Genomic DNA, 12,877 nt, shown 5'->3' on the forward strand with positions numbered 1-12,877 from the left:
TTCCAACAGGTTTGTTTGTACTTCTGGTAGTCTATAGTTTATTTAATAATCTTCAACACTCTAATGCAAAGGTATAAATTCTTTTTCAATCTTCCTTAATCACTGCCCAGCTTTTGCATGGACACTAATGATATAACTAATACTTTATTTAAAGGATTAAAAAACCCTCTAGTGCAGCAAACTCAAATACTAAACTACTCTTAAATAGTCATTTTCAATGAAACAAATAGGATTCTTTATTTACCCAAACTTACATCTGCCTATATCAAGAATTTAAGAACAAGAGCCAAGCAGTCCATTTTCTGCAAACAGCACACCCATATTAATAAGGACAATAATGACAAAATTATGTTTTAAAGAATTCTGCCATAGTCACCCTGAACATACTATCGGTCAAATATTTCCAAAAGTGAATTTCAGACTAATTTCACCTCATTCAACAGTCTGAAAATGTTACTTTTGATTATGAGGGAGCTCCAAAAAATTCATAGAAAAATTCCATTATCTTTTCCTTTCTTTTCCACACTGTTTTTATACCTCTGTAGTTGTACATTAAAGGTATAGCCCTTGATCAGGAAGTCACAGATCTAGTTAGAGAGTAGCCCAGTAAACAGAAAATAAACGACTGAAAGCACTTGTGCGACTGCTCCGGGGCAGGGCTGAAGCGGGGTAATTCCTTGGAGCGGATCTGCTCCCAGGTATATCACAGCATTCGGCCAGGAGGTGCAGCAGACAGCCATCGGCTCAGGCCCATCTGAGGAAAGGGCAGCCAGCCCTCCAAGTCTGCAGTTTTCTGCAGCATGACTGCAGGTGGGAAAATCACACAGCCTGAGCACAGCTGGATGGCAGGCCAGAATGAGTGCAACCACGGTGCCCCAGACTCATCCACTTCAGTGGCCTCTCTAGCCCAGGACTGGCTGCCTTGGCAAGGGCTGTTTCTAGGGCAGAAAAGTGACTGCCTGCATTGGAAAAAGAAATTTGCAGAACTGGGCCGGAATCCCACCAACAGAGAATTCTTTAGAAACTTAAAGGTAGGTTGGTGAGGATCTGCTAATGGGAACAAAACCTCTGTGACAACAAGCACCATGACAAAAACTCCATATCAAATTCACTGAACAGGAAAAGTGAAACTCAAGTTAGTACATGGAAAAGCTATTGGTTAGTATGCTTATTAAAAGAACACATGTGGGGTAGCGAGGTACACAAAACACATAAAGCACATGTTAAACCATCAAGCAGTTTCTGACTCAGAGAGGGCCTTCAGCACAGAGCAGAACTGCCCCTTTGAGTTTCCCAGGCTGCGTATCTTCATAGGAATAGAAAGCCTCATCTTTCTCCTCTAGACTGGATTCGAGCTGCTGACCCTGCAATTAGTAACCCAACACATAACCCACTACACCACCAGGGCTATTTAAGCACATGTTACTTGTATAAAATTGCAGTGACTGCTGCTGCCTTATGTGTGTGTGTGTGTGTGTGTGTGTGTGTGTGTGTATAAAATGTAGAATAATCAAGGTAATAGAGGTAATTTTTACTACCACACTATAACAATTAACATAAATGAATAATGTCTTTCATTTAGGGGTGCCCCAATAAAACAGGGAAAAATAACAATTTATTAGATTTTCCATGTCATTTAAATATTCTATGTGGCAAATGGGAAGCAGAAACCAAGATGCTCTAGGAAAGGCATTTTATGAGCAGATTGCTAGAGACAGTGGGCCTCATTTTCATAATACGCCTTATTTACTTGAAAAAATGTGCATGCCAGACAAACTAGATTTATTTAAACTTAGGTGTGTGGCACACTTTCTCAAAATGAGACTATCTTCTCAAGAAAAACAACCTAGAGCATTTATTACTAGTGATCAAGTTCACGTTTTTAAGCAAGCACTGAAAATTTGGCATACTTGTATCTACTACCTAAGGACTGAAGGCATCCTATTAAATACAGGCTTTTCTGATGAGATTGGTAATGATTTTTTATATCATATCCCACATACTACCCCACAGGAGAATGATGAGGCTGACTGTTCTCGAATGGATGAACAATCTTGGGAATCTTATACAGGATTGCTAGGAATCAAAACAGACTCAATGGCAATGGGTATAATGAAATATGTAATCGGTCAACGTTTAAAAGATCTGCACAAAGCTCAGTGAATTTGACCTAATGGCCAAAGAATGATGCTATAAAATCATGCATGAGTAAATAATCCATCCAAAGAACAAGATAGACCAGTAGACTTTAATGTATCAGAGTGCAAAAATTTATTTATTATTGATTATTCCAGATTCCATACTACAAACAACTGGGGGGAAAAAACACCCTTATTGCAATTTGCTTAAGTAACTAAAAAGATTACCCTTAAGAACCGGAAAAGGCTATTAAATTGACTAGAACTACTTCTACTTTAACCAAACAAAATATTACAACAGATCAAGCATAGAAACAAAATAAGAGAACGCAGATTATTGAAATCCCACATTGAAGAGATGGGCAAAAACGTAAAGCAATGCCAGTCACATTAGTAAATGTTCTCAAAGATATAGCTATCATTTATTACATAAAAAAGTATATTAACATGCAATGAGTTAATTCTTGATTTTTTAATTAATTAGCATTTTTACATTTATAAGTTTTAATTTGGAAACAGAAAAATATAATATTTTATGTAAATAAATTATTCATCCAACCTATCTAAAGAGATAATTTCTATAGATAAATATGTATATATATATAAAATATATCATCTGTGTCAATAAATATAATCTATATTAAGATTTTTAGACTCTCCAGTAATATTTAAGAACATGAATAGATTCCGATACCAAAAAGCCTAAAAATGGTTACAACAGAGAAACAGCAAAGGCAAAACTAAAAGATTTTTAGTTTCTGGGTAGTGTGTGTGTATGCATATCCATATATACACTATATGACAGACACTTAAGTGTAAAAAAAGTTTTTTTAAGAGAAAGCACAAATTAGCTATGTTAAAAGAAATTATCAGTATAGATCCGATAGAGACTAGGAAGATTACTGAACTTAATGGCAATAAATTTGAGAATTGAGAGAGAATGCAAAACCAATTCAACTTACTAAAATAGGCAATATATAAAATGTAGATATGTATAAACTCTGATAACTATTAAAGAAAGTGAATGAGTAAATAAAACCCTTCTCATAAAAGGCCGGGTTCACATGGCTTTCCCATGAATGATGACAATCGTTTAAGGAAGTGACAGCTACATAAAAATCATGCAAATCCATGCACAGAAATAGGAAAGATCTACAGCTCTCTTTAGCACAAACTCAAAATAACAACTAGTCAAAGGCATTATAAAGAAAGGAAAATTAGAGGTTAATTACATTCATGAACAAAGATGCTAAAATCCTGATCAAAATTTTAAAGTTGAATATAACAATATTTTTAAAACACCATGACTAAATGAGTTAGTTAAAAGAATGCAACATTCACTGAGCCTTGAAAAGTAAATCAATATAATTTACCAGATTTAAAAAGAAAAACCATATTATCTCATTATAGAATGTGGTAAAATTTAACAACTATTCAAATATAAACTCTTACTTATTAGTAGTATATCAGAAAAAGAAGGGCACTTTCTTAATCTGATAAAAAGTTATCTACACAGAACTACAGCAAACAGCATACTTCACGGTCAAACACTGAAAGCTCTCCCTTTGAGACCAGGCACAAGACAAGGATGTCCTCTGCCACCACTTCTAGTCAGAGCTGTACTGCAGGCCACAGCCAGAGAAGCACGGCAAGAGGAAGAAATAAAAGTGTAAGGAGTGACAAGAAAGAAACAAAATTCATTATTCAAAAATGATCTGACTATGAATACAGAAAACTGAAAGAACCCAAAAGAAAAACTGTTAGAACTAAGAGCTGAAAAGATTCCAACACTAGCATTTCCACAGAACTAGCAACAGCAGTTTGAATGGGAAACTTCAAAAATAATGGCTTCAAACATTTTGAAATGGGAGGAAACAGCACTAGAACTGACTGTGACTGCACAACTCATTTTAAAGGCAATTTAACCATGGGGGAGAAATGTTCTAAAATTGATAACAGTAATGACGGCACATTCTTTTGATATGATTGAATGACTGAACCACTGAGTTATATGAAATGTAAATGATGTGCCAATAAAACTGTTATAAATTTTTTTGAAATAACTATCAATAAATCCAATGACAGATGTGCAAATTCTCTGAAAGTCATAAAACTGTCTTGACAGACACTAAACACAAAATAAGTGAGAAGATGCGCAATCATCAAGATTTGGAAGATGCAATATTGTAAAGATAGCCACTCTTCCCAAAGTGATTTAGAGTCAAGGTAATCTCAATGAGAAAACAACAAGGTATGTAGATGTACTTAAGTTTATGTGTTCTTGGTTTAAGTAGGAGTACATATGGAAATGCAAAGGGTTAATAGGCCAAGTATTCTTGAAAAATAAGGACTATAAAATTTTTTATAAAAGGACTAAGAAACTTCTCTAAAATATATCAGGACTTACAAGACTACAAAAAGTGAGAGAACACTTATAAAAAAAACAATTGAACTGAATGAAGATGAAACAGATCCACACATAAACATTCAATACAAAATACATGCGTACAGAAACAATGTTTCGTGCTTCAGATAAATAATGCTGAAATGAGAACTATTCACATGCAAATTAAAGTGAACTTATAAATTACATCATTCACAAAATTAAATTCTACCCAAATGTTACGAGCTTAGAAGCTAACTGAGAGATTGTGTTCCAAACCCACCAGCAGCTCGGCAGGGAAAAAAGATCGGGTTATCTGCTTGAAAATGTGCAACCTAGAAGAGTCTATGGGTCAGTTCTACCCTATTGTATAAATTGACTCAAGGGCATACAATATGTACTGGTAATCAAGTTCAGGACAATTAACACATAAAGAAGAACAACCTTAAGTATTAAAAAAGGTGAACTGATTATCTATCTCTAGTGCGACACACCTTGAAAGCAAGGAACTTATTGTGAGCAGTACGGGATTCCTGGTCAACGAGAACAAAAACTACACCTGACTGCTAAACAAAACACTGAACGTTTCAAGTCCACCCAGAGGGATTTGGAAGACAGACCTAACAATCTACTTATTAAAACTCAGTCACTGGGAACCTTCTGCAACACAGCCCTCCTTCTGACACACATGGAGTCACCATGAATTGGATCAACTCTAAAGCAATTAGCAACTTTTTAATATTAGCACTGTTATAGAATTGTTTGATATATACACAGAAATGTCATTAAGGAACCTAGATATTTTAAAGGAAGAAGAGATACTAAGATATAATATCAAAATCAAAAACTCTGTTCAAGAAGAAAGAATATGTCTTGAAACTGATTGTGGTAGCTGAATGTGATTGAATTATGAAATGTTATATCTATAAGAGCTCCCAATAAAATGATTAAACATTTTTTAAAAATTAAAAACTCTGTAATCTTTCATTTAAAGTGGAAAGAAGTCTAAAAATTCAATTATTTTACTGCTCTTTTTAAAAACAAAAAGAAAAACAAAGTTACAGTTTTGTCCATTAAAGTCCTCAAACAATAAAAGTTCCGTAATAATAAATACCCCACACACCTACACTGTGGTCCCTTCATACTAATTCCCATAAAATAAAATTTAAAATACTCCTTAGAAAAATGATTCCAGTTCTAGGGTAGAAAATGCATAGACAGTCAGCCTGATCTCTATTTCAAATTCTAGAGCAAAGGAGAGATGAGATTAAGAATTCTGGAGGCATGCCAAAAGGACGGGAGTCAAATGATGAGGCTCCCGCCAAAATAAGATCATTCCGTCATTTTAAAAGAATGATTTCAATGGGTTTTAAACCCAACATCTGTAAATTCATACAATTCTTAAAAAGAAAAAACACTGGTCACCTTAACAGGTTTTTAAAGACCAACTTATTACTCTGAAAATTGATTTTTCAAGAGGGGAGGCTTTCTAGTAGACTCTTTTCAAGATAAGCAAGTATCTGAGGAAAGAAAAGTTTTTGTTAAAACATTGCAAGAGTAATGGTGAAAACAGAACCCTGAGATTGTGTCAAAAGGCATCAATAATTGCCAAAACCAGTAAGGGGATTTTATACTGGAGTCACCTGGCTGAAGTCAACTGTGCCATTGATTAATTGTAACATTACTGAAAACAGAACAGCCACTCATGTTCCTTTTTTATGAGAAATGGAAAGCACCGCAAGTGAAATACTCCTGACAAAAAAAAAGAAGCTTAACTTGATCATCAAGACTCGCAGCTTGCAGGTCATAAGAGGAAAGAAAAACACGGTAAAGGACCATGAGAATGCCAGCCAAATTCAGCCTGTAAAAAATTCTACAGAACATAGGACCCAAGTTCTTCAGATAAATGGAAAATAAAAGGAGCAATTGATAAAGTTAAATGATACTGAAGACAAATCAATTAATGTGCTACACAGAGATCTTGTTTTGATCCTGAGGCAAATCATCAACAATTAAAAGATGTTTTCATTTTTTAATGAAATCGGGAGAAAATTGGCTAGTTAAATTACCAAGAAATTACAGTTAATTTTGTTGAGGAGAATATGATTGTGATTAAATGCTAGGAATGTATATTGAAGTATTTACTGGTGAAATCGTGATGTTTGGTATTTGCTTTGAATTACTTTACAATTAAAATGAAAAGTGATCAAGTACATAGGAAGGTGGGTTGGTATGTGGATGGTTATAACTTCTGGGAGGAAATCATTTGTAGATGAATTAATTGAAACTAAATATGAAGACACAACAAAATTTTTAGATAATAAAGAAGAAAGGCTTCATAACATCAGAACAGAACAGAAAGGATATATTAAATAAATCTCAAAAATCATGAAATAAAACTGAGTTGTACCATATAACATAATCCTATCAATACTGGCAGCTTCACACTATTTCAAAAGTACTTACTGCTGGTAAAAGAGACTGCATATTTTGATTAGAATCTGCTATTGTAGCAAGGTAGACCAAATTTGTATGCAACATCTGCTGATACCTATTAAAACAAAAGAAATATCAATTACTAGAAAATAATGTTCTTCCTGGGTACTTAAAATACAAACAGCATTCTCATCATATCTACCATGGGATGAAAAATTTACTTGTCCAAGATTTCATAGCTAATAATAAATGGAGATGCATACAACTCAGTAAACTGAGATAGAGTCTAGCTCCACACAGCACATTTATATAAAGAGAACTTAAGTGAAGGACTTAAACACACTTGATGCCTTTTTCCATTCCTCTGCCTTTTTCCTGTTGCTAAGCATCTCAAATACAAGGATAGTAAGTATGTTTTGATAAACTGTTAGAAGGGGAGTAAGAGTTATACATTTTTTTCCTGAGTCTTGCAGCAAAAAATAAATCCACTGCTACTGAGATAGTTTCCAAATCATCAAGCCTTATAAAGGAAACGGTACATTTTTACAGGGACAGCCTCATTTTTCTCCCTCATAGAACAGCTGATGGATTTGAAATTGAAATGCTGGCTTTGCAGTTAGCAGCCAAATGCCTTACCCAAAGTGTCACCAGGACTCCCCATTCTTGCAAAAGTGATCAACAATTTACATTTGCCTAAGCAGTTACACTGCGCAACTAGTAGGGCTTATCACACAGAGAAGGCAATAAACAGATAATCCCCTCCACTTCCAAAAGAAATAATTATTATACAATAAAGCAAAGATAGATGAAAGACAGAACATACCTACATTTTAAAAAATAAAGCAAAATCCTCAGGCTTCAAGTGATTAATCATGATTATTGTAATCTTAGATACATTACATTACAGTAGCTTACCTAAGCCTTTCTTCAAGACATGCAATTTTTTTCGGTAAAACTTACAACCAGGAAAGCTTTATGGAGCAGTTCTACTCTGAAACACACGGGGTCACCATGAATCAGAGACCCACTCCATGGCAGTCACCAGCAACAACAAACCTTTCTTCAGAAGTTTAAATTAAACAAGATGAAAATAGTGATCTCTTCTAAAAAGTCACAACCATTGAAAACCCTGAGGGGTGCACCTCTACTTTTCTCTCTTCTTTTTTAATTATTTTATTGAGGGCTCTTACAGCTCTTAGAACAATCCATACATCAATTGCATTGATGACATTTGTATCCATGTTGCCATCATCATTTTCAGAGCTTTTCCTTTGTACTTGAGCCCTTGGTACCAACAGCTCTACTTTTCAACACACGGGGTGACCGAGAATAAGAAAGGAGTCCTTAAAAAAAATTTAAAAAAGAAAGGAGTCCTTGGTACCTGGCTTTGTATTGTTGCCTGAAGAATATTGTTTGCTTGTATTTGATCCTATTTTTGAAAATGAATGAATTAGTGTATCCACTTTTTAGCATAACTATAGGTAATCATTAGTGTTAAAGAAATCACTGCCTCAAGTAAGCCGTGGAAAGAAGTTGAGGAACAGTAATGACACCACTTAAGAGTTTCTAAGAAAGTCAATATACATAAAATAAAGTCATGTAAAATGCAAAATGTATGTGACTCTAAATTGTTAACCTTGCACTAAGATCTTAGCTTCTCATCATTTTCCAATAAAAAGAATTAGGTTTTAGAAAATTCTAGGTCAAAGCACGAAAATGTTCAAAAGGAACATGAAACAAACTCTTTCACGGTACAAGAAAATGCTCAAAAAATAATCAAGATACATCAAAAAGCTTGAAGGATTCCCAGTGACAAAATTTCAGAAAATTTCAGAACAGAAATAATGGAATAGCCTACGTAATATAGTAAGAATCTCTACTTCCATTCACAGGTAAATGACTAAGAAGGTGTAAGGAACGAGAAATTGCTTCTACATATATGATTCCAAATAAATATAAAAGGGATGATGGATTTAATTGGCATTTAGCAACAACCATAGTAGTACTGCTTCATGCAATAATCATTAGTGGATGCTAAAATAGGAGGGAAAGTATGATGAGAAACAGTGATTTTCAAGCAGGGCTTCAAAAACCAGTTCTTTCAAGCTCATTTATGGCTGAAGAAACATACATATTTTTTTTTAATTGGGGTAGAACCAGAATGATAACCAGAATAAGAAGTATTACTATTTAAAATGTTGCTAGAAACTCAATCTCCCTTTTAGAAATCAAGGACAGTATACATGTTGCATAGCAATCAAATCTCTTGCCCAAAGGATTTAGTATTTTGAGCAGAGTCAGAGACAACAGTAGCAACTAAAAGATGGCAGCCAAACGAATGGCAAGACGAATAAGCTCTGTTAACCTTCACCCAATTTACAACCCTTTGAATGAGTGTTGTTCTCCAGTCTCCACAGTCCTGCCAAGAATCCACTCTCATGCATCAGACTCATGAAAGGACTCCTTACACCTCTTCTCAGCTTCCCATTGCGGGTCTTCCACCTGTAATTATTTCCACTCCAGTCTCCTGGATCACTCAAAAATGTTAAATCCTCGTGCTTTCTGCTTCATTGGCTACCACAGAATTGGTTTGAACCCATGTGAAGATCTAGTGAAGATGTCCCCTCAACAAGATACATATTTACAGGGAAAAGGGAAAAAGTTAGTAACTTTACTGTGGAGAAACTGACATGCACCACCACCTCAATGAAAAGATCAAAAATATAACCAAGATTGGAATATACTGATGTCAAGGTAGCTACTGGGGATGCACTGAGGACACAACATCGTCTATGGCACTGCTGCCAAAAATGCATGATCAAAATCTAATCGCAGGGAAACACCAGTCAACCAAGAGCAGTCCGCAGAATGTCTACATCACAAAAGAGACTCAGATTAAAGCACACTAAAGAGACAGGACACCTAAATGTCCCTCAGAGAACCTGTGTTGCCAGAGAGAAGGAAGGAAGGAAAGAAGGGAGGGTGGGAAACAAAGAAAACATGAATGGGATAAATGGCGTAAGTTAAATACCGTAACAATCACACAGGGTTTTTTAAAAATTATGTACTTGCTTTTAGGAAATACACACTAATGTAAGAAAGAGAATCTAACTATTGGTCTCTACTAGTCAAGAGCAAAGGACAAAGAAATCAAAGTCTCAGAGAGGAAACTAATCATTCAGACTAGTAGCCTAGATAGTGCTTGACCAGCACTATGGACTGTTCTAAACAGAGCCAAATAGAATGGACCCTAATTTAAAATATATATAATATAAAATACTTTATATATACATATGTAAAGTGTGTACTGCTTTGTAAGCTATGCAAACAAACAAACAAAACCCCACAGAACTCCAATTCTTAAAAAGTTCAGACTCGGACCACGTGAGACTAGCAACCTGAGATACTTACTCTTAAACCCTGAGTCAAAACTACGCCAAGACCACCTCCTTGTGAAGTAACAAACTGGCCCACTGAATAAAGACTATTACCCGTAAGTAAGGCCACTCACTCACTCATTCACCGCCATCGGGGCCATAAGGACTCAGAGAGACCCTATGGGACAGGATAGACTGCCCCTGTGGGTTTCCAAGACTAATTCTTTCCCGGAGCAGAAAGCCTCATCTTTCTCCCATGGAGCAGCTGGTAGTTTCGAACTGCTGACCTATGGTTAGCAGCCCCAATGCATAACCACTATGCCACAAGGGCTCCTGACATATATAAGGTGACCCCATTAAAAAATTAGTAGTGAAACCCCAAGACTATACCGCTTAGTTCCTCTAAACCTCTAGAAATGAAACCACCCCCAATTTCAGCCAACAAGAGACAGGTCTGTAAGGGAACTGGAATGCTAATGAGGTGCACACACCTTAGAATAATCAGCCATTTGAGATCAAAAGTGCAGCATTTACCCACAATGTACATATATACTCGTGTAGAAGCAGAGTTTTTCAGTATTTTTATACAGTTTGTGGTAAAATTAGGTGCCTCGGCTGACATTTGGGTCGGCTTATACGCAAGTATATACAGTCTAGAAGATTTAGGAAAGAAAACAAGAAACACAGGGAACAAGTGGGATAAGCAATGTTACGACGAGAGGATTGCAATGAATAAGATGAGACAAACTGTATATGATTATTGAATGCAAAACGAATAAGCTCTGTTAACCTTCACCCAATTTACAATGAGAACAGGGGGGCAAGTGACCCTGTGCAATGAATACTACGCTCCCTTAAATAATCAAATACATGTGACCCAATCCGTCCACTTTCCCCTAAAACAAAGATGCTTAGAAAGGACAAGGAAAGCGAAACTAATGGAAGCTGACCTAACAGAAGGAAATGAGAACATTAACACACTGTGGAAAGCATAACCTACGTAATGCACGAATGCATGCTAACAACTGTTGGATGGGAACATAGCTATTCAACTTTCACGCAAAACACAGTACAATCTTTTTCATAGTGGCCCTGTAGAGAAGGAGAAATACGATTGAAAAACGGTGACCTAATTTTAACTCTACAGACTGTGTTTTCTATAGTGACCATAGACATTTGTAATTTTAAATAATTTCTAGACAAAGTACTGAGGAGAGATTCTAAATTAGATAACCACCTAAACCAGTTTTACCAAAAAAAAACCCTCCAACTCATGGCTATCTCATCTGTGTCAGGGCAGGTTTCCAATACCAGTGTCTTTCTTTCAATACGCTGGCAAAAGTTGAATCTGCAACCTTTTCCATTAGCAGTTCCACCTAGGCACCATTAAACGAGAGTGCAAATTAGATAAAGGGTAACTCAAATAACAGCAAGAGCCCAGAGTAACCATGAAAGCCTGCAGAACAAGTGAGGTTGGCTGGAAACTTCTGTCTGCGAGGAGACTCCCAGGGAGCGCTCTAGGAAAAACACATCACCTCCAACAATGGTGAGAATAAAATATTCTATGGCTGTACTAACAGTCACCAGATATATTGGTTATGCTGCACCTAAATGTGGCTAGTCCAAAAGAAACTGCACTGTGAATTCCAACGACTTAGTAGGATGAGAAGAATAGCGAATAGCTCATTAACATTTTTATATGTTTTTTCAAACTGCCATCGAGTTTACTTGTGACTCATAGCCACCCAATTGGACAGAGTAGAAATGCCCCAAAAAGTTTCCAAGGCACAGCAGCTGGTGGATACAAGGTGCCACCCTTTCAGTTAGCAGCCGGCTGTAATGTTTTAAGCATGGCACCACCAGGACTCTTGCGTATTATAATGATTACATAGAGAAATGCATTTTGGAAGTCCTGGACTAAACAAACTATATTATTAAAATTGATTTTAACTGGGTTTTTTCCCTTTTTTTTAATATAGTGCTAAGAAAATTTGGGGCAGTAGCTGTTCTTTGGTAGAATCCTCCCTTTCAAGCAGGGCCCCAGGTTTGAGTCTCTGCCTGTGTCCCTCATGGGCAGTCACCACCCGTCTTTCAGCAAAGGCTTGCGTGCTGCCATGATGCTGAGCAAGCTTCAGGGGAGCTTCCAGACAAACAGACTATAAAGAAAGGTCTATCTCTCTTCTTCAGAAAATCATTCAATGAAAATCGTATGGATCAAAGTAGTCTATTCTCAACAAATTATGGAGAGGTCACAACTTCCAGGTGTACGTGGGGTTGCCATGAGATGAATCTGATTTGATGGTCATTAACAGCAACTGTATTTTTTTTTAATTAAGATTGGATGTGTAGTTCACATTCTATTTCTTTTACACAGTACTACTTTAGAAATTTTTTATAAAATATTCAACATATTGCACAATATCAGATGCTATTTAGGAGATACCATTTACTTAAGACAAACCATTTCAAAATAAGACTCTGGTCCTTATGAATGATAATCAATTCAGTACTTCTTAAATAAAAGCATTGCTTTTCAAACCATA

At 36.0% G+C, this 12,877-nt stretch overlaps 1 protein-coding gene across 3 annotated transcripts in view; it reads right to left on the minus strand.

Annotated features, from left to right (window-relative positions):
- SS18 (SS18 subunit of BAF chromatin remodeling complex) overlaps nt 1–12,877 on the minus strand; it is an 87,109-nt gene that overhangs the window by 69,758 nt on the left and 4,474 nt on the right. For all 3 annotated transcript variants that reach the window (XM_045296226.1, XM_004702917.4, XM_004702916.2), the window contains exon 3: nt 6,988–7,072. In XM_045296226.1, the coding sequence (XP_045152161.1) occupies nt 6,988–7,072 (85 nt within the window). The remainder of the gene's footprint in view (nt 1–6,987; nt 7,073–12,877) is intronic.

Source organism: Echinops telfairi, unplaced genomic scaffold (assembly GCF_000313985.2).
Source record: "Echinops telfairi isolate 266 unplaced genomic scaffold, ASM31398v2 ScPeMD7_7400;HRSCAF=8409, whole genome shotgun sequence".
NCBI classification, from domain to species: Eukaryota; Metazoa; Chordata; class Mammalia; order Afrosoricida; family Tenrecidae; genus Echinops; species Echinops telfairi.